The following is a 20,653-nucleotide window of genomic DNA, read 5'->3' on the forward strand; positions in this document are numbered from 1 at the left end:
GAGGCATTGATAGTTTTATCCTCCAGCATTTTAATTGTTCAAGGGAAATCTACCAGATCCTGAGTAGTGTAAGTGCTTAAGCAAACTGCACAGTTTATCCAGCATTTCTCTAGTCTGACTTCATAATGGCTGTCAAAGGCAAGACATCTTTTCCACCATCTTTTACCTAATATTCTTTCATAGAAGTTAACTGGTGATTCAACTGGAGAAGCTAGTGAACTATCACTTCTACCCAAACTCCAAAGAAATAGCCTCTTTATGCCTTCAAGTAGGATTTCTCAAATTTGTGTTTACAAAATGCCTTCCTGCCCATTCTCCCAATGGCTTCTGCTGACCATTCATGACTTGGGAATAATTTTTCTTTTTTTTTATGTATATATGCACAAGCCTGTATGTGTTTTAAAACATTATTGAAGTCATTTTAATATTAGTTGCTATTTTAATTCAATTTATTGTAAATCACATGGGGCCTTCAGAATGCAGTCATAAATATTATAATTATTGCCAGGATATTGCAGATCTTATTGAAAATGGATTTATATACCTTAGGCAATATAGTAGTGAATATCCTCCCCCCATTTATTTTAACAGTATTTTAGTCTTTATTTCAAATTCACCCTTGTGAATTTCACAGAACCTGATTGAATGCCCAATAAGAGAAATGGAAGTAATCTTATTGATATATTGGACAAGATCATTTTGTTATGACATATGTTAATATATATATATATATATATATATATATATATATATATATATATATATATATATCTTAAGAATCAATAAAAATAATGAGCTCTGGGATGTAGAATAGCCTTTTATTACTGAGCTTTCGTCAGCTAGCTGTTGACATAATCAGAGTAAGGGCTGAGAATAAAGGAGAATCTACATTTGTGCTTGTGTGACCATTTTTAACGGTCAAGACATAGAATGTATATAAAGCATGCTCACAACACACTCGCTCACATTTAGTCCAATAGTTCTGACTTTGCTGCAAAAGCCGGTCTCAGACTGAAATTCAAATATCTTAAGCCTTGTGTTTTCACCGCTATTCCACCACACCATATTCTTTGTTTATATCAGCATAAATCTTAATTTTTAAAAAAGATTTTTAAAAACAGTGAAAACCTCTTTAACCTCTTTGTAGGGATGGCCTATTTTTGTAAACTGTAATCCATACTGCCCCCCCCCCAAAATACCCATTTATGCCTTTTAGGGCTTCCTATGAATTACATATAAAATTGTAAGGTTTTTTTTTTTTTTTTTTTGCTCAGGATAACTGGAAGCAACCTAGAATTTTATCAAGAGCTAGTTGATATATTTCTCTTACCAGCACAAGCTTGCCTAGATATGCAGATTAGAAGTCACCAGCTGCACCATCAGAATATCAGATCCTATGAAGCTGCTTCTGCATAGGTTGTTCTATCAAGATTATCATTTGATTTGTCTGACCTTCCTTTTTCATAGGGCAAGGAATGGACACATTCGTATTTGTTAATGAATGAAAGCAACATCAAACCATGTAAAATCATCATTGTGCAAAATAGTTATCACAAGGAAAGTATAGCAGCTTTGATGTCAACTGAATCACAATTTTCACTGGAAGGATTCAGAGAGAGCATAGCAGCAATATATTCAGTGATACATATTGATGTGTAAGGAAGTCCTTTAGTTACACCTGGTAATATCTTCTTTAAAACATGAACATGATTTTAACAGTCCCAACTGTTGCTCGCTTCTATGTTCTGACATTTTAATAATTAAACCTGAAAAATTAGCAGAAATGAAATTCACAGACAAGAAATACTTTAATTAAATATTGTGTAAAATGAACATTTTTATACAGTTAAATATCTGAAAAATGTACAGATAAAACAATCTTATTGTAGGGTCTTTAACAGTAAAATCTATCATTTAGTGAAGTTTCCCATTTGGAGATGAGGAAATATGAGTGAATTGACTAACTGATCTAAAACACAAAACAGATTGTATTTATGAAGAAACTTTTTGATCGTGTATGCATGACCTTTCTTTTTAAGATCAAAATCATACTTATACAAAATTAAACTGAGGCAATTCAGTTTTGGTTTGACTTTTCAGCTTTTCCACTTAGCTAAGACTTATTGACTCTCACAGGAAAAATGGGCATGTTTTATAATTTGTGATATATTTATATCAATTTTAAAACCTCTTATAAACATTTCCTGAAAAATGTGCACTTTTGTATTAAAAATGGTCCCTCCTTTTCGCTGAGAAATTTAATTCTGTTGCAGAGTGCAAAAGTGATTTTTGCAGTGCTGCATTTGAAAGCATTTAGTGCAAGAAAGAAAGGGGGGGAACAATTATGTCAGGATTGGCACTAACAGGCACAATATATTAGAGAAATTGTTCCAGTTTATAAATTACAGTCCTTACTGTAAGAGTCTCTATAAAACAAAAATCTGAAAATAAAAAAGGTTACAAAATTAGGTGTGGTCCCAAATGCATACAAAGTCTTTCTCTTTGTTAATCAGCGCTAAGTTACACATTATGCAGAGTGCAGCAGAAAACAGATACAAAAAGAAGTCACATAGCTGTTGACCAAGAGTACAGTTTACTGAGGTCACTTAGGATATTACAACTAGTCATTTTTAGGGGGTTGGGGCAAGCCTCATCAAAGTGAACAGAGGGCGGGTAACTATAGTCACATGAAAAAAAAACTGCACCCCATATTTGTGCTTTTATTCACCATAATTTATCCAAATAAAGTAGTGATGCACTTGTTTTAAGCCCATGGTTAACAGCACAACAGTTGTTCAAAGACGTCTAATTTTAAGGCATCCAAGGAAGTTAATGTGGCCAACACTGAAATTAAAACATCAGAAGTGAATTTCATTTATTTATTTTTTTAATTTATGCTTCTGATTCTCTCCCCCCCACCCGCCGCCAGTAAACACAGTTCAGCTATGTGGCAAAGTCATAGGTGGCAACTTTTAAAAAGAAATCTGAAATCAGAGAAAATGGAGAAAGAAAGAAAGAAAAAGAAAAATCCAAACACAAAATAGGAGAACCATCCATTTCCTGTGGCCGCGCTGCATGCACATTTTCTACTAGTATTCATTACAGCCATGTGGCACAATTTTGTTTTAACTATACAACAAACAACTTTATTTCAAAATTATTTGTTCAGATAACTTAAAAATAATATAAAAATAAACAATGTTTTTCCTCAAAATAACAGAAAGATGGAAAGTCAAAACAAATAACAACTTTGTGAAATACAAATGAAATGCATGAACACATTTTTTTAAAACAAAAACATATGAAGGCAGCGGTTCTTGGCTTAATGCTTTTCACAGCATCACAATACCAGTCAAATGACAAAAAACATACATACAAGGAAAAATGGTGAAAATATACAAAATTTCAAAGATAAATACAATATTTATAATTAATATGTTACAAAATAAATTCCCTTGGTGATTGCAAGTGTTTATGTGAAAGGAAGTTGTAATGTAGGGCTATTTTATTCCTTATCTTTAAAAGGAATAAAAATTTGATCTTCTAAATATTTAAGTGGATCTGAAAAAAATTCAAGACAAGTGTATAAATATTTAGCTACAACTTTGGCAAAATCACAAAAGTCTACAATTTTATAACCACATACAAAACACATTAGGGAAGTAGGATCTAGAAGTCAAAAGGACAATTTTCTGGTACAAGAAACATAGACTTCACAGTAGCCTAAGAATGCAATAGTATACAGTGCTAGCAAAAGTTGAAAAAATGTTGCAGATCACACTTGCTTAACAGGAAGCTCTAGCAGTGGAAGTATTTTTTTTTTTAAACCAACAGACAGTAGCATTTCCCTCTGTCAGTGTGCTTGTTGAAGGCAAGAGAATTCAATATCAAAGTTACAATTTCTAACTACAATAAGTTACAAAGTTCCATTTCATTAAGATGAAGTTAAGCAATGATCAACCCTCCCATCCTCCCGTCTCCCAAAATTATCTGAAATCATATATTCATCCTTTTCCCCTCCCAACCCCGGTTTTGATGGCTCATACCTCCTCCTTGGCCCCCTTTTTTCACCACAAAAAAATATTTCACATTATAGAGATACACAACCATTGTGAATCTAGTTATGAGTACAGAAAAATGTTTTGGAGGCGTTTTTCATCAGTGTTTCATGATAATCAAAATGGTGCATCCACAAAGTTTTTCCCGACACATAGCAAGTACTAGACATAGCCAAGACGTAATCAGAAACTTTATACAAAATAAGTGTCGCTTTTTCCTTTTTCTTCAGGACCAAGAAATGTGAAAATATGAGAGGTTTCAGTCAATAAAATGGAATTGTTCATGAAGTTGATTGTTTGCATGTTGATTCTTAGTATTTTAAATAAACTTTTTTAAACAAAGTTTGGTTTTTTTGTAGCATTTCAATGTTTTGCTGATTGTATTTTGAAGATACTGGTTCCATCAGCATATCTTATATACTAAACTTGTCCCCTAGAAAGCTCCTCTTCTGAACTTGATGCTACAGTAGCTAAACAAAAAATGAATTTACATTGGCGGAACTACAAGCCCAGACATAGCTGAAAAAAAAAAGAGAAAAGGTACTATTAATTTACTTGCATTTTGTATTTAAACTTGCAAAGAAAAAATAAACAAGCAAGCAAAACAAAGCTGACCACACCTAATTCTTCATAGCATCAATGTCTGAAAATCATTAGGAAGCATTCACCAAACCCGTTTCCTAAAACACTTGGATTAGGAACCAGATGCCTTTGACTATAGCTTAAAAAAAAAATACTGTTCATGCAGCTTTGTAGGCATATAAGGTATCAATTAGGTATTAAAGAATTCCATAAATTGAATATATAAAGAAAATGGAATTCACAGTAGTGATAGATGCAGGAATTTAGTAATGTGTAAGTCTTCGTACTCAGGTACTGCATGGAAAAGTGATCTGGATAAACAATTGATAGATCCTTTTATCTAGCAAGACAGTAGCTATCAAACAGTTTGGGGGAGAAAGTGGGGCATCCTTTTTTTGTATAATAAGCTATCCAACAAGACAATCCTTTCCTTTCTTTGATCCTTCTTCTATATTTTATTTCTAAAATTGGAATTTATTAACAGAGCTTTTTTGTAAGATTTGGCTTTGATGTGTGTGTGTGTGTATCTGTGTGTGCACAAACGTACACATGCAAAGGATCCTATCTCCCACGTGTGATATTTCTCTTAGTGCTTTGTTAATGGCAAACAGTGGCCCAGACTCCCTGGAGGAAGACTGTGTTGACAGCTAAAAAACAATATGGTCATTTTTGGTAATTCAGATTCAGAGCAGATCCAGATCTAAATGGACAGCTTCAGTTTTGACATTCTGTTAATTAGCACTTTCTTCTAATTGTATGCTGACTTTAATAAGTCAGTGACTTTCTGAGATCAAAGTCTACTATGTTACATCTGCTTTGGAATCCATCAAAGCACTATAACAAGGCATAAGTTGAAATCTCCTATTTGTTAGCTCATGTTAATTTTTGAAATGTGTAGAAGGAAGTCCCAGAGCTTCTGTATCTCACACGTAAAAAGCTCAGGGTCAAGGTACCCACAGAATTGCATGATCTCTGGCCCCGGGAACTGATACTACCTACTTTAAAGAAATAGTAGCCATTAATGCAATTACTGAAGCTCTGTAGGACTACACTGAAACACTTAGGGGAGAGGGAGACAAGTTTGTGGATAGTCTCTTGTGTCTTATCCTAAGAATGGGACCGCAGGTTTAAATACCAGCAAAGCTAGGACTTGCCATACCTGTATTGAATGTCCCTAAATTTTAAGTGCAATCCAGATGCAGCCCCTTCCCCTTCCATTCAGGATATTTATATACTTATATATTATAAGCAAAGAAGAAACTTGTTACGCAAACAGATTTTAAAAATTGTCATTGTGTTAACTTCCTAGCAGAACTATAATAAGGATGGTTTTAACTAATGGTACTTTAAATGTTATCATGATAGTGTTTCTCATTAATTTCTGTACAAGAAATATTAATACATTTTTATATAGTCATGTAAACTTCAATTTCCCAGTTCATTAATTTCAAAAAATATCAATTTATCTCAGATTTGCTGTTGCACTTTTTTTCTGAAAACTTCTTGTATGTACACATTTCTTATGTAATACAATCTCTTTGCATGACTATCCATGTGCTTAAATAAGCAGCATAAGGAATCTGAGCTGTACAAAGGATTGTTCAATGTAATTTCATAGCAGCTCTACCATTAAATTTGATATTTCTGAAGCTGGCAAAAATGCATTATTTTTCCCTCTATAGATTTCCTTTCCTTTCCTTTCCCTTCCTTTCCTTTCCTTTCCTTTCCTTTCCTTTCCTTTCCTTTCCTTTCCTTTCCTTTCCTTTCCTTTCCTTTCCTTTCCTTTCCTTTCCTTTCTTTTCCCTGCTGTCTCTCCTCCCCTCTTCTCTCCTCCTCTCCTCTCCTCTACACTACACTACAGTACTATACTTTCCTTTAATCAGTTTAAATCAGTATACAATACTCATGAAATCTGAGGGGTGGGAAGCAAATGTCATGCATAAGCCACCCCTCTCTTTACATGTCCATCATCATCCTATGGCAGATGCTTTTTTCATCCAGTTTGCTTATAAAATATTATTTACATATCAATAAAGACCATGGCAGAAACTAGGTTTTTTAAAAAAGTGCGTTCCTTAAAGTCTTATGTTTTCAAGAGGAATATCTCTGGTATTCGATATAACTAATGGGATTGGGCAAATTGTGCACACTATTTGGAACATGTCTTTGTTTACATGGAAAGATTAGTCACAGGTTTACAGATGGAGCATAACAGCCAGATGCTCTCGCATTTCGACCCCTACGTGCCACTGTCTGGATGGCGGCCAGTTCTTGCCAGCTGTGAATTCCTCCAATATGGCAGAGTTCCAATGTAGTTAGCTCTGCACAATGATGCCATCAGGACTGGAAGAAACAATACCAAATGGTGGAGGAATGGGAGGCATTGTTCACAATCTGTGGCTAGTAAACATTCCCTTGTGGTAAATGCAGTTCAGAGATGAGGGACAGAGCAGAGCTTTGGTAAGCTACAGTAAGCTCTCTTTCATTAATTGATGGCAATGAATACTAATAACACCATCACCATTTAGTAGCAAGGGTTATGTCAAAGTAGAGCCAATAATGGAGAAAGCAACCTTCAACCAAATTTCACCATCATGTAATTTAGTGAAACAATGGTGGAGATATTTGCTTTCAATGTCCTGCATGGTCCTCTAGTAAACAAGCAAGCAAACAAACCTAAACACCCTGCTTGTAATAGTGGATGTTAATTTTGATGAGGATCCAGAACAGAAGAAGCCCTTTTCACCTTTTTCTCAAACATCAGTCTTTCTTGGGGGAAAAATATAAACATATATCTTTCTCCAAACAATACAGTTTTGTAAGCAGAGCATGAACTCAAACATAGTATTACCAATCCCATCAAGCATGTGATCTTGTGGATAACTTTCCTATATAAATGGCTACCTACAGTTTAGTGATTAGAGTTTTGCAGGGGAAAACCTGTTGAGAGAAGATCAATATATTGTCTTTGAATAGCTACTTTCTCATAACTTAACTCATCTGTCTTGATCGTTATGAGAACAAAATGAAAAATATTTGAATTCCACATAAGGAATATTTCTATACACATGCTTATACTTAGTTGATAAACCAAATATAAGGCATTCCAAATGGGATAAATGAGAATTTATGTTCTTTCCTCAGTATGCTTCCAAACGATCTTCAGAACATTCATATTTACTAAACAGCTATATATTCTCTCTCTCACACACATACATATACGCACAATTATATTCACCAGCATATTTATTATTTTACTTTCTTTTATTAATATATCAAATTTATACAGAGCGACTCTGGGTGGTGACAGAATGACATATACTATATAAACATATGTCTGTATTATTTTCCTGGAGAATCATGGTTTTACTGGAAATTGGAACAATGGTGGTACGAGGAACAGTCATACAACACTGGATCTTGATAGGTGCCAAGATTTTTATATTAATTCCTAGTGCTGTTTATATTTTCTCTTACGCTACATCAATAACAAAAGATGTAGTCTTTCTATGTCCATATCACTGACTCTTACCATTTAATAAAGTCCACAACACCCAAATACCCATTTCATTGACACATAAATGAACATGAACAAATTGAGAAGAACAGATCTCTAATTAGCCACATTGGAATTATGTTCTAAATTTATATGTATTAAATTTGATCATGCCACTGATTTTCCAGGGATAACTTTAAAAAGGATAAGCTAGTTGAAATTATCAACAAATTTTGAAAAGTAATTTTTTTAAAAAAAGAAAGCTTATAGTTTAGATTTGTGATGAAATAATATTTTCAAACAAGGTGTAATGGGTGGAAACATTTTGTGTTCTTCAAAATATTTGTTGGATACTATTTCTCTTTCTTCTTAGTACTGTTATTCTGAGTGCAATTTCTTGATCTAAAAAGAGTTTAGATTTGGATATTATAGATAAAAGATCATAGCACAACAAAAATAATTATATTTTTAGGCTGTGCTAGATAAATAACTATGCTATACATGTTCTCATTACACCGGAAGAGAAGGCAAGTGAAAAGAAGCTCAATTTGCTTTTACAAATATAGATTTTTTTATCTTTAATATTGGGCAAAGTTACAGCAAACTTGAACCCTGCAATTCTCATATTATCTCAATTACAAAGGAATGCTGTCTTTCAGAGATGCTATATCCAATTCAGAAATGCACAACTCACTTAACAACTGCCTTGGATAGCAATATAAATTGTGGTCCCAATTGTGGTTGTAAGTCAAAGACTAGTTGTATGCGTAGGATTAAGTTTTTGTAAGTCCAATATCCTGAGTTACTATTCCTGATTTGGTTAGCTTCTTCTATTTCTGTCTGTCAATACATGATTCAGATTTGGGGTCATGACAGAAGCTGAAGCTTTTAGAGGAAATGTGGGCTATGGTATAATTATTACCTAAATCTTGAAGTAATGGAAAAAAAATTGAGGGTGTGAGATCTTTCTGTAATGTTGATCTGTCCTCTTCCTGCTAAGCTATTCAGGTAAACTCATCTGACAAGTAAATGAAATTAAGGCAACCATCTTCCAAAAGGTGAAGGTCAGGGTTAGCTATACATGTGTTCATCTCACTCGGCATGGCTAAATTTTCTGAAATGTACTACATGGAGCTTAAGATGCAAAAAGTAATTTTTTAAAAAAGTATCATATATTAGAATGTAAAGCCCAATTTCAAATATTCATTTCATTTATTATTTCCTTTGAATATTTATTATTGATTAATTGATAGGATAAATATCAGCTATACTACAAGTCGGTGAACATATACACTGACACAAGATTTATATTGAAGTATTGATTGCTTGTTATTAAAACTGGAATAAGTCACCAAAGCTAGCATTATTATTATTATTATTATTATTATTATTATTATTATTATTACTACTACTACTACTACTACTACTATTACTATTATTAGCTGTGGTGCTGCAGTGAATTAGAATGCAGTACTGCAAGCTAACTCATTGCTCCCTGCCAGCAGTTCGATCCTGACTTGCTCAAGGTTGACTCAGCCTTCCATCATTCAGAGATCGGTAAAATGAGGATTGTTGGGGGCAATATCCTGACTCTATAAACTGCTTAGAAAGGGCTATGAAGTGGTATATAAATCTAACTGCTATTGCTATTATTATTACAATTCATTATTATGAATTGTAAGCGGCCCAGATCATTGATTGAAATGGACAGCCCAGAAATTGAACAAGCAGACAAATAAAGGCCCTTCATGTTTCTTCATATTATTAATTTCCAATAGAATAAAACTGAGATGATAACCACCAAATATATATATTTGGGCTAGTGAAGTAAAATTCTATTCCCCTTCCCAAGATATTTGTTAATTCTGTTTCTATCACCTAGTCAAGCAAACTATGCACTTGTTTTACTACAATATAATCCCTGAACCAAATCCCAAGAGAGTTATTAAGAATAGAAATATAAAAAACCTCTAAAATGATTCAGAAACAAAAGTTATACATTTATTGCTTAATCACATTAGAAAAATAACATCATCTTCTTTCTATCAGAGTTTACAAATATAGTAACATTTGTTTGCTAAATATATGCTCTGTTTTTCCTGTAGGCACTGAAAAAGATGTATACTTCCTCCTCCAACTTTTCTCACAACTAGATAGGCAGAAGTGTTACTTTATGAGGGAGGATTGGCTATTATAATTCCTTGAAAAAGATGCTGGATATGGCCTTGGCAATTATAGACTAAATAGTTTGTTGAGTCTTATAAACCAAGTCTAAGCTGGCACTTAACAATCAAAATCTTTGGATCCCCCCCAAAAAAGAGTTTAGAGTAGGACATTCCCCTATGTGTTTTAATACCTAATCGATAAGTATTTATCAGTGTTGCAATCTTGTCCTTATCCTTTTATTTATCAATAGATTAAAGCTATACCTATGTAAGAATTAGATGCAATTTGAATGAGGCACTCTCAGATGCAATACCTAATGCAAGTACTTAGTGTAAGACAGGACTGTGTTTTGGTTTGGTTTCTTTAATCTCTATATCAACATTTTATTCAAAAACCTAAATACAGTGCAGCACCATCCACCTAGATTATCTGATTTAAACATTCCGGTATTATTGTACATTGATTATGCAGTCCCATTCTCAGCAACTTTATTTGGTACTAAAGGCATTAGCCTATAATTATCTTTATTCCTTAAGTACTAAAAGGTCAAAATAATGGCCAAAACACTGAAGTTGCACAATTTTCAATAGACAGAGCAAGTTAAATGCTTCAGTTATCTGAAGTGGTGGCATCCCGTCCTTCAGGAGGAATATAATCACAAATAGCACCAGCAGAACAAAGAATTACAACAGCCTTTTTTAATTTTTCTGAAATTCAACACTTTTTTTATGCTCAATGGCTTAGGTAGCTTGGTCTTGGCTGCCATCAAAATGTTCCAACTGAAATAACTGGCTCAGTTTGTTTATAGTCTACAGTGACACCATGTTCTAATTACGTAACGCTCATATTAATACAAACTAGGTTTCTCAGAGCAATTGTGCAGCTTCTGAGGCATGTACCAGGTGCAGCTTTATGATTAGAAGCTGCAACCAGAATTTGGTTTGCAGTTACTAATTATTGGTGCACATACGAACACCTTATCCAAAATATGGCAAAATTATGCGTAATAGCTTGCCACATGAGAGAGGAAGTAGCAGCTATAGTAGCTGCCATAATTTAATGTAAGCGACGTTTGTTAGAATTTTTATTAGGTATATATTAAATACCCATAAGGGCTATTATTCTCCATAATCAGCTAATATGGTTTGCCTTTGTCTGTAATAAAATATGTGACTTGACCCATGGGTTAGAATGGATCAAGAGAGGAGACTGGCACAAAGTCATCAGCTTTCCATAGTTGAAAATGGTTCTATGAACATTTGCATAATTTTATTATTTTTTAAAATGTATACCTTGTTCAATATGCAGTGGGATATAGAGAAGAAATGAATTCATGTGATAAGAGGTTCAAAATGTAACACAACAAACTAAAAAAAAAAGATGGTGTGGTATACCAATGGGGATTATATAACTTCAAGATTACACGGGAAAAATTCCATTCCATTCATTATAGTTATGTCTAAGCCAGGGGTCCCCAATCTTGGCCACTATATGACTTATGGACTTCAACTCCCAGAATTCCTCAACCAGCATGGCTGACTGAGGAATTCTGGGAGTTGAAGTCCACAAGTCATAAGGTGGCCAAGGTCAGGGACCCCTGGACTCTAAGCCAATATACCCCATATCAGGGGGAGGAAAACAGGTCAGATCTTCTCTTTTACATGATGGTGCATGGACTTGCTGGTGATTTTCATGAGGGCCTGCTTTTAAGTGAATGCTTCCCCCATGTATCTCCAGGTGACCCAGGTTTGCATGTAAAAACTGTGTCACCTCAATAGGCATGTTTGAATCAAGTTTTTATCATCAAAATCCTTGGCCTGATTAGCTCAGTAAAGATTGTTTTCTTGGTATTGCAGACAACGCTTTCTCAACCAGGAGAAAGCATTGTTGAGATCTATTTCCTTTCAGGTTTCTATGCCTTAAATCCGACTTGGAACCATGTAGACCTGTTCCTCCTCCTGGCTACCTTAAAAAAAAAAAAACATCTAAAAATTCTTGTTCAAGACACACTTCTTCACATGTTATTCTGCAATGTGGTCCACGCCAGGAAATTGAATCACATGGATATCTCCTTGCATGTAAAGCAGCATCCATTGATTCAGGCTTTAGGCCGGATATGAGGAGAAACAAAGCCCATTCATACAAAAAAAAAAATATTTATTGGGAAGGGGCTGGCATATTTAGCAATTCATATTCATAATTACCTCTTCCATTTCCTGAGATCAGTAGTAGATGCTGGAAGAGGAAGATGCGGGCTACAAAGGATTCCTAAACTGGTTTGGGGATTTAAAATTACAGCCAGGAGGGAGGAAGAAAGGACTGAGGCACTGGTAAATTTCCAGAGACTCCTGCATAGAAGAATGGGAGAAAGGAGGGGTTTAGGGTTTCTGACGCATTATGCAGTATGAAAGGAAGATGAGAGGTAGTGCCTTGATATATTTCTACTAATTGATAGAAAAGGAGCTCTAATAGAAGTAGAAGAAAGGAATAAATAAAGGTGAAAGACCCCTGATTTACCTACTTGCATTTAAGATTACACGAAACCCTTGTCCGTAAATCAGAAAATCTAGGGTACATATAACAAATTATCTGCTTCAAGATTTGCCTGGGGTGAACATCTCACTGCCAATCTATAGTTGAGACACGTGGTTACTACGTGTTTCCAATTAGAAGCAACTATTACTCTCAGGTAACAATTACTTGAATAATTCTCAAATATATTTATTTAAATCAAAATGCATAAATTTACTTTAAGTATATGAAAAGCTATTATGTACCTTTGCTATTGTTGTACTGGTTAATAATGTTTTCAATTTCTGCAAAATACTAAACTGTGGTTGGCTTAGTTCTTCAACGTAATGGCCAAATAAATAAATTCTCAAATGCTTATTTCATATAACAGATAAAATTCAGAGGATTTAAATGATTCTACTAACAAACAGAGTTTGCTAGAATTGTAAAAAGGATTTTGGTTGTTGTTTTTTTTAAAAGCAACTATTCCCAGGGACAAGAAATTAAAATGAAATTATTTATATCACATTTGCTAATGCACAAATAAAAATTTAAGAAAATGTATGTTGAAAAAGAAGATGTACCCACTCTAAATTACTGATGCTCTGAACCATGGCACCACCTAACAAATATTCTTCAACCAGAGATACTTGGATTGGTTAAATATTTTATTCTTTACATTTGATTTGCCTGGTTTGGTTGTTGCTTTTTGGGATGTGACACCCAATGAAAGCGCTGTCTATGGAGATTCTCAGTCATTGAGGTCTTGGTTGTCCCAAAGGTGCTTTTTTCAGAACCAAAGAAGCTTCTTGGATGAGAAGCAAAACATCTTCAAGGAAAAAGCACCTTTGGGACAACAGTAGCACTATTCACCAAAATTCAGGCTACTGGCAAACCCAGAGCTGAAAGTTAAGGTGGTAGAGCAAAATAGGGCCAGTTTAGTTCAACTTGAATAGATCTGAACTTTCACAAACCTTCTGTCCCACTTAGTACCTGGACATGAGGACAGCATAGTGGTGTTCATAGCAAAAATATTTTCTTAATAAAATAGTCTGGGTGATGGAAGAAGAATGATAAAGACCCTATTGGATTTCATTGACTGGAAGTGACTTTTATCCAAAGGGATAAAAGAACTGAATTCAATTTTTAACAATTGTTCAGGATTTAGGCATCACTTTGGATGAAAGATTCTGTAGCTTAGGATCCCAGCAACAAACTGAGCCTTTTCTATACTCTTAACAAACACAGTGGCATGTTTTTATTAGTGGATATTTAAGTAATCACATTTTTGAAAAAGTCAAAAATAGCATATTTAATAGCATAAATATGTGTGTGTGTGTGTGTGTGTGTGTGTGTGTGTATGTAGGATATGCTTGAAAGTTGTGTGTGGGTTGTATAATGCATACTACAAAGTTTACATGGCAAAAAGTCTAAAATGTGAATACTTCTGTTAACTAAGAGGGAATGGCTGCTGCAATATTGAAGTACATTCTAGCAATTTATATAGTCTTAAGTGCTTAGATTGTGCTTTGGTCTATATCGCAGATAAGTTTCAGATCAATTCAGCTGAGACAGATGTTAACCTTCCATTTGAAAAAGATATAAAAATTTCTAAATGAAAACTTATATCCTGAATAAAAGTGTTTATAGTGATTTTCCTTCCCTCCGTAAATGCTCACTCATTAATGTCCTCAAGCTTTTTTTATAGTTATTTATTCTCATATTTCTACTGGCAGTTGAACTGGAATAAGATCCAGTGCAAGCAGAAAACTAGATTTGTAGGGGAACAACAGCAGCACTGAACAAATTTCAAATATTTGTTGATGTCTCAGAGCAAGTAGGAAAAGTCCTACCTTGGAAATGCTGCCGATTAAAATATCACTATCAAAAATAAAAAATAAAAAATTGGGTGCCTAAAATATATACAGACTTAAAGGTATATGAGAAACATTCCATACTTGGACTTTAGTTTAAAAAGTAATGCATAAAACCTTAAGGAGAAATGATGGGAAAACAGCTATTCTTTCTTCCAATATTCAGTAAGGCTTGAAATAATCAGCATAAACTAAAACTGTAGGCTATGATTTTGCTGCTGTCTTTAAAATCAAGGTTTTGTTCCCCTGCAGTAAAAGCCATTTTTAAAAAATCCCTATGTATTTTGTTTCTAAATTTTGGGGGAAGGGGTTGTCTTTTGATATTTGCCTGCGATAATAAACTGTTTTTAATCCATTCATCTTCTGAACGGAAAAGTAACAAAACAAATCAACTACCTTGAAATCACAGGAGAAGTAATAGAGAGATCCAGCTCACCTTGAAGCCCATTTCCATTGGCGCTGGTGCAAGATGGCGGAGGAGAAGCTTGGGGCCTGACCACAGGAGCAAAGGCGCTCTTTTGTTTCACTGCAGAGATGACATTGGCAGGTGAGAATGAGAAAATGCCGTGTGTACTGCTACAGTTTGAAGGAAGGGTGACCGAAGAGGCTGCCATGGTAGGGCTTGACGGCACTACTGCAATAAAGCAAAAATAATCAGGACTCATATTGAGGATGTTTATGGCAAACAGGAAGGGAAGAGGGAAAAAAAGATGTATCGTAGGGCCTTGCCTCTTATGGGAAGGATAATACATATATAAAAATAAAATGCTTTGGCTTGCCACGCTCTGGATAACAGGCAAACTCTTTTGTGTTGGACTTTGATTGTAAATTGAGCAGTCCAATATGGTACTTACTTTTCCTCTTTTAGTATAGGTTTATTTTTTGAAAGTACCAATATATTGTCTGTGATCTTTTTCCTTTTTTTAAACTGTCCAGCCTCCAGAGTCACCCCTCCTTTTATCCAGTAGCTTACATCGAAGGAAATTACAACAAAGTAAGTTCTTAACAAACAGGAATGATGTAATGATGTGCCTTAGAAATAAAGACTTACTTCCGTAAGGGGAGTTTGCGGTCGAGCCATTAAGGAATCCAGGGGAACCAGGTACACCAAGGTTCGGCATGCTGGCATTGCCGTATCCATTCATACTATTGCTGACTGTGTTGTAATTGGACTGTTGAGGAGTACTGCTCGGAACGTATCCTCGCGGGGAAACACTGCTTGTGTTGCGACTGTAACCTACTGTATTGGGAGGAAAAACCCGTCCCAAGAAAAGGATTAATATTATGGGGCATGAAGAGTTTCTTATGTCATCATAGATTGCACAGCTAAATGTCTATGGAAATTCTCAATCATCCAGGTCATGTCTGTCCCAAAGGGATCTTGCTGTGGTCAACTCTCCACAGCCAACATGTCATGGCCAACGTGCTGTGGGACAACTCGCCAGGGTCAACTTGCCACAGGACAATTCACAGCGGGACAAGAGTTACACTAATATCAGAGAAATGGTGGAATAGAATCATTACAGAAAGGAGGCCAAAGGAGGGACAAACTGAAGTGTGGATGACAAAAATTCAAATATTTTTTAAAATTGTTTTAAATAATTAAGTTGATTGGTTTAATTAAGTTGTCCTACAGCGAGTTGGCCATGGTGAGATGGTCATGGTGAGTTGTCCCATTCTGGTCCCAAAGGTGGTTTTCCAAAAGGCAACTGGGCTTGGGTTTTTTCTTGAAAACATTTTGCTTCTCATCCAAGAAACTAAACTGAAGAAGTTTCTGGGATGAGAAGCAAGGGGGGGGGGGAAACAAGAAAGTCCAGATGCTTTGGGACACAGATTGCAGAGTTTTGACTGATTGCACAGTGCTGGCTTATGTCATTTGCTCCTTCATCTCTTGGCAAGGAAAGGTCATCTTTTTCACACCATCTCTACTTAAACCAACTGTGATCACTCTGAGTTGTTCCTGCTTCTGGCAGACACACCCAGCAAGGTGAGTTTCACTCACAGTTGTCTTTATCAATAATTCTAATAACTTAAATGGCTGGGTTGCATCTAAGCTTTCCCCTTTTAAGTTTTCAGATTGCAAAGTTTGCAAAAGTTTTATATAAGGTCATGTAACTTTCTGCAGAGATGTAACTCCCAAAAAAATGGTTTGAAAGAAATCATCCTTCTTAATATTAACAATTTCTTACTAGAAAATAGAGTTTCTGTTTACCATGCTTTCATAAATATTGAATACATATAAAAAATAACTACATTTTTGATAGCAACATGACTCAAGAAGGTTTTGTTAAATTGTAAAAGAATATATTTTAAAATCCCATGAAAAAGATGTTGGTATCACAGAAATCATATGCAATCCAGTCCATGTCTATGTGAAAGTAAATCAGTAGATTTATTCCATGTACTACGTTTAGGACTGCAATTATTAGCCACATTTAACTGATTCAGCTGTTTTAATATATAGTCAATGGCTATGTCCATACTGAGCATCAGCCTAGGATTTAGTGTTACAAGAATTATCTTCTCCAAATTTGTGTAATTCCCTCCAATTCTAGCTACAAGAAAGAAGCTTCTACTTTTGTTTCAGAATCATAGCATCAAATGATCATGTTATACTTGCTTATTTCTATGTGTCAAAAATTAAGATAAAATAATTGCTTTAGATTTAGAAAACATGGAAAGCTCTTATCATTGGAAATAAAACTGTTCAAATTCCTTCACCCAAGTACTTTTGATATGCTCAGGGGAGGCTAGCTTATTCTGACAGCGCTAACCCATGGTTTAAGCAGCATGTTGCAACCAGATGGAAATTATGTCTTGCCATAATTGTAATATATTTTGCTATTAGCAAAATAAATTTGCTGGAGAATGCTTAGTTAAATATGTCAAGTTTAGTAGAAAATGGGTATCACAATTCCTATTAACTATAACCCACAAATTTATTCTACTCGAAAGATAGGCATCTATGCAGGTGGTCCTCCACTTACAACAGTTCATTTAGTAACCGTTCGAAGTTACAATGGCACTGAAAAAAAGTGACTTAATGATCTTTTTTCAATGTTATGACTTTTGCGGCACCCCGTGATCACGTGATCAAAATTCAGCTGCTTGGCAACTGGTTCATATTTATGACCTTTGCGGTGTCCCAAGGTCATGTGATCCTCTTCTGCGACCTTCTGACAAGCAAAGTCAATGGGGGAAGCCAGATTCAATTAATAGCTGGGTAACTGACTTATCAACTGCAATGATTCATTTAACAACTGAGGCAAGAAAGGTCGTAAAATGGGACAAAACTTTGGACTCAGTTGTGTTTGTAAGTTGAGGACTACTCTCATTGTAATACTTGTTGATGATCTCTTTATAATATATATATATATATATATTCGGTCAAAACTTTATAAAGGAAGAAGTGTGGTTTGACCGAAAAAGAGTGGTAGTAAAAAAGCGAATTGGAGGTTTGAGGAAAAACAAAGAAAGATACGCAGTCTCTACAAAGTTAAATTTCAAATTTCATATTTTACAATGCTTAGTTATCAAATTCAAGTTATTAATTCTCTCCAACTAACACAACGTGACAAAACAAAATGAAATTCAAAGAATCCCAATAATCAGGGATGCTAACTGCATAACTAAGATAATGGTTTTGTAGAAGGGTAAGATATGAATCACTTTGCTACATAATTCTTAAAACTTCACCTACCTTGGTCATTAGCCTGTGATGTTTCTGAAACATTAACTGCTAGCTGGCTGCTAAATGAATTTACTCCCATCATACCAGTATGAGCTGGAGTGTTGGCAAGGGTAGGAATCTGATTGTGGTTACGTGGCACACTATATAATGCTTCTGCAATATCAGCTGCTCGTTTCAGGATTATTTCCTATGAAACAGTAAATGGATAATTTTTCTAACATACAGTATCATTTAATTACCCAATATTTCATTTAGCAAATCCTAATAAATGATGCCTAGCGACCTATGGTTATATATCAGGCAGGATTACTGTGTTCTTGGCAAGATTACATTCTTTTAAACTTACAAATATTGTACATTGAACAATAAAAATTCTATAATTTTCCAGTAGTGAGTTCAGGGTAGAAATAGTTTAAACATTTTGCCAGCACTTTTACTAATATAACATCTGTTTCTTTAAAAAAAATAAAACACTTCTTTTTGTATTATGCAACAAATTATTGTTTTGATATTTTGTAATACCCAACCCATGGTTTTATCTGGTGCAGCAGTTTTTTTAAAGCTGTGATCTGCTTGATGATACCAATGTACTTGTGGACCTCTTTGGCCATTACTGTATTTGCGAGGAAGACAATTGGGATCTACTCGCTTGTTTTGTGGGGCATGTCATACGGCAATAGCACTAATATAATGCTTCATAGTGCTTTACAGCCATCTCTAAGCAATTTACAGAATCAGCATATTGCCCTCAACAATCTGGGTCCTCATTTTACCGACTTCAGAAGGATAGAAGGCTGAGTCAACCTTGAGTCGGTGAGGATTGAACTTCTGGCAGTTGGCAGAATTAACCTGCAATACTGCATTCTAACTACTGTGCCATCACAGCTCTTGTATATACCTTCAACAAGGCCAGCTCCATGTCCTTGGAGTTCCATGCCTCTCCACTCTCCACTACCAGCTCTTTTGTTGTTGTTGTAATTAATTAATGAATAAGTTGATGCAACACATTCAACCAAAATCAAATAAACCACAATATGATTTATTGCAATATCTGTAGAATTGTGTAGAAGTGAATAAATGTGTAGGTGAAAAAGACAATCGGGACGTACCTGATTGTTGTGGGGCATACCATACAGAGCTTCAACAAGGTCAGCTGCTCTTTTAAGTAATACTTCCTAAAGGAAAAAAAAGAACAGTGTATTGTGAAAATGGATAGATCAAGGACTTAGCATCCATTGTTTTGAATCCCTGCTAAACTAGATAAAGCATATTAACTTGACTGTGTTGTTATATGAAAGAGAGAGAGAAGTTTTACAAAGACAGGCAGACATTTTGCTTTGGAAGGAAAAAAAGTATTTGGTTCAAGTCGAAGTCAGATAGGAACCTAAAAATAATAATGCATTTTGCATCCAGCTGTTCAATTATGACTGACTAGAAAAGGTGTTTGCTGCTGTAGCATGTAGCTCTGGTGCCGAATTAGTGAAATCAGTGCTTGAGGTTTAATGATGTAGTCTTATGGGTATTAAACAAACAAACACATGGTAGAGATATGAAAGGCACAGGCATCACATTTGGCTGTTAATTCCTAGCACTTTAGTGGTGAAGAACAATAAGCAATTTTCCATATCTTAATTAAACTGGCAGAGTCCTTAAAGACAACATCTCACCCCTAATTCATGCCCCAAATTTGCAAGTGAGTTCAATGCTTATTCCTCTTTATTTTGAACAATAAAGTGAATTAACTTGGGTTAATCTAGTTCTTTCATAATGACATTAAGAAATTTTTCAATTAACCTCTTTGACTGCATGTTGTAAAGGACTTCATAAATGACTTCACATTCAGAGAGTGTTGAGTACTTGTGCCTGGGGGCATGGATGCACTGAATTTTGTCTTATCCCTGTCTGCATGCCTACCTCCAGTTTTACGATTGGAGAGGATTAATCCATACTTTAGTTAATTTTAAATACAAACGGACTTAAATCTGAATATTTATCCTTCAGCTGCAATAAGTTTACTTTTGGGGTATGTGTGATACGGGCAGGTTATGGGAAATGCGGATATGGGTTTTGAGATGCTAGAATGCTAACTGTTTTCAGTGCTTTCTTAAGATTTGATCTATGTTTTCATGACAGTGTTCCTGACGGATTTAAAAATGATACTTCTGAGTATTCAAGGAGCCCTACCCTAAAATTGCATGTATAAAAACTGAGAGTTTTGGAGTTTGCATTTATTAGGCCAATGCACATCATTCCAATAGGGGAATGAATATGGAAA

The 20,653-nt window shown here is 34.9% G+C and overlaps 1 protein-coding gene across 7 annotated transcripts in view; it reads right to left on the reverse strand.

Annotated features, from left to right (window-relative positions):
• Positions 1-1,249: 1,249 nt before the first annotated feature.
• The window catches only part of EBF3 (EBF transcription factor 3), a 196,968-nt gene continuing 177,564 nt past the window's right edge, over positions 1,250-20,653 (reverse strand). For 3 of the 7 annotated variants that reach the window (XR_005555694.1, XR_005555693.1, XR_005555698.1), the window contains 6 exons: positions 19,488-19,553; positions 18,388-18,565; positions 15,739-15,927; positions 15,124-15,321; positions 12,507-12,650; positions 1,250-4,577 (listed from right to left, as the gene is read on the reverse strand). Coding sequence is in view for 2 of the 7 variants with exons in the window: in XM_039334708.1 (XP_039190642.1) it covers positions 4,546-4,577; positions 15,124-15,321; positions 15,739-15,927; positions 18,388-18,565; positions 19,488-19,553 (663 nt within the window). In the remaining 5 variants the exon portion in view is untranslated. The remainder of the gene's footprint in view (positions 4,578-12,506; positions 12,651-15,123; positions 15,322-15,738; positions 15,928-18,387; positions 18,566-19,487; positions 19,554-20,653) is intronic. The other 4 variants (XR_005555697.1, XR_005555695.1, XM_039334723.1 and 1 more) reach the window with 3 other exon arrangements.

Source organism: Crotalus tigris, unplaced genomic scaffold, assembly GCF_016545835.1.
Source record: "Crotalus tigris isolate CLP2741 ecotype Arizona unplaced genomic scaffold, ASM1654583v1 scf7180000017546.9332058, whole genome shotgun sequence".
Classification (NCBI taxonomy): domain Eukaryota; kingdom Metazoa; phylum Chordata; class Lepidosauria; order Squamata; family Viperidae; genus Crotalus; species Crotalus tigris.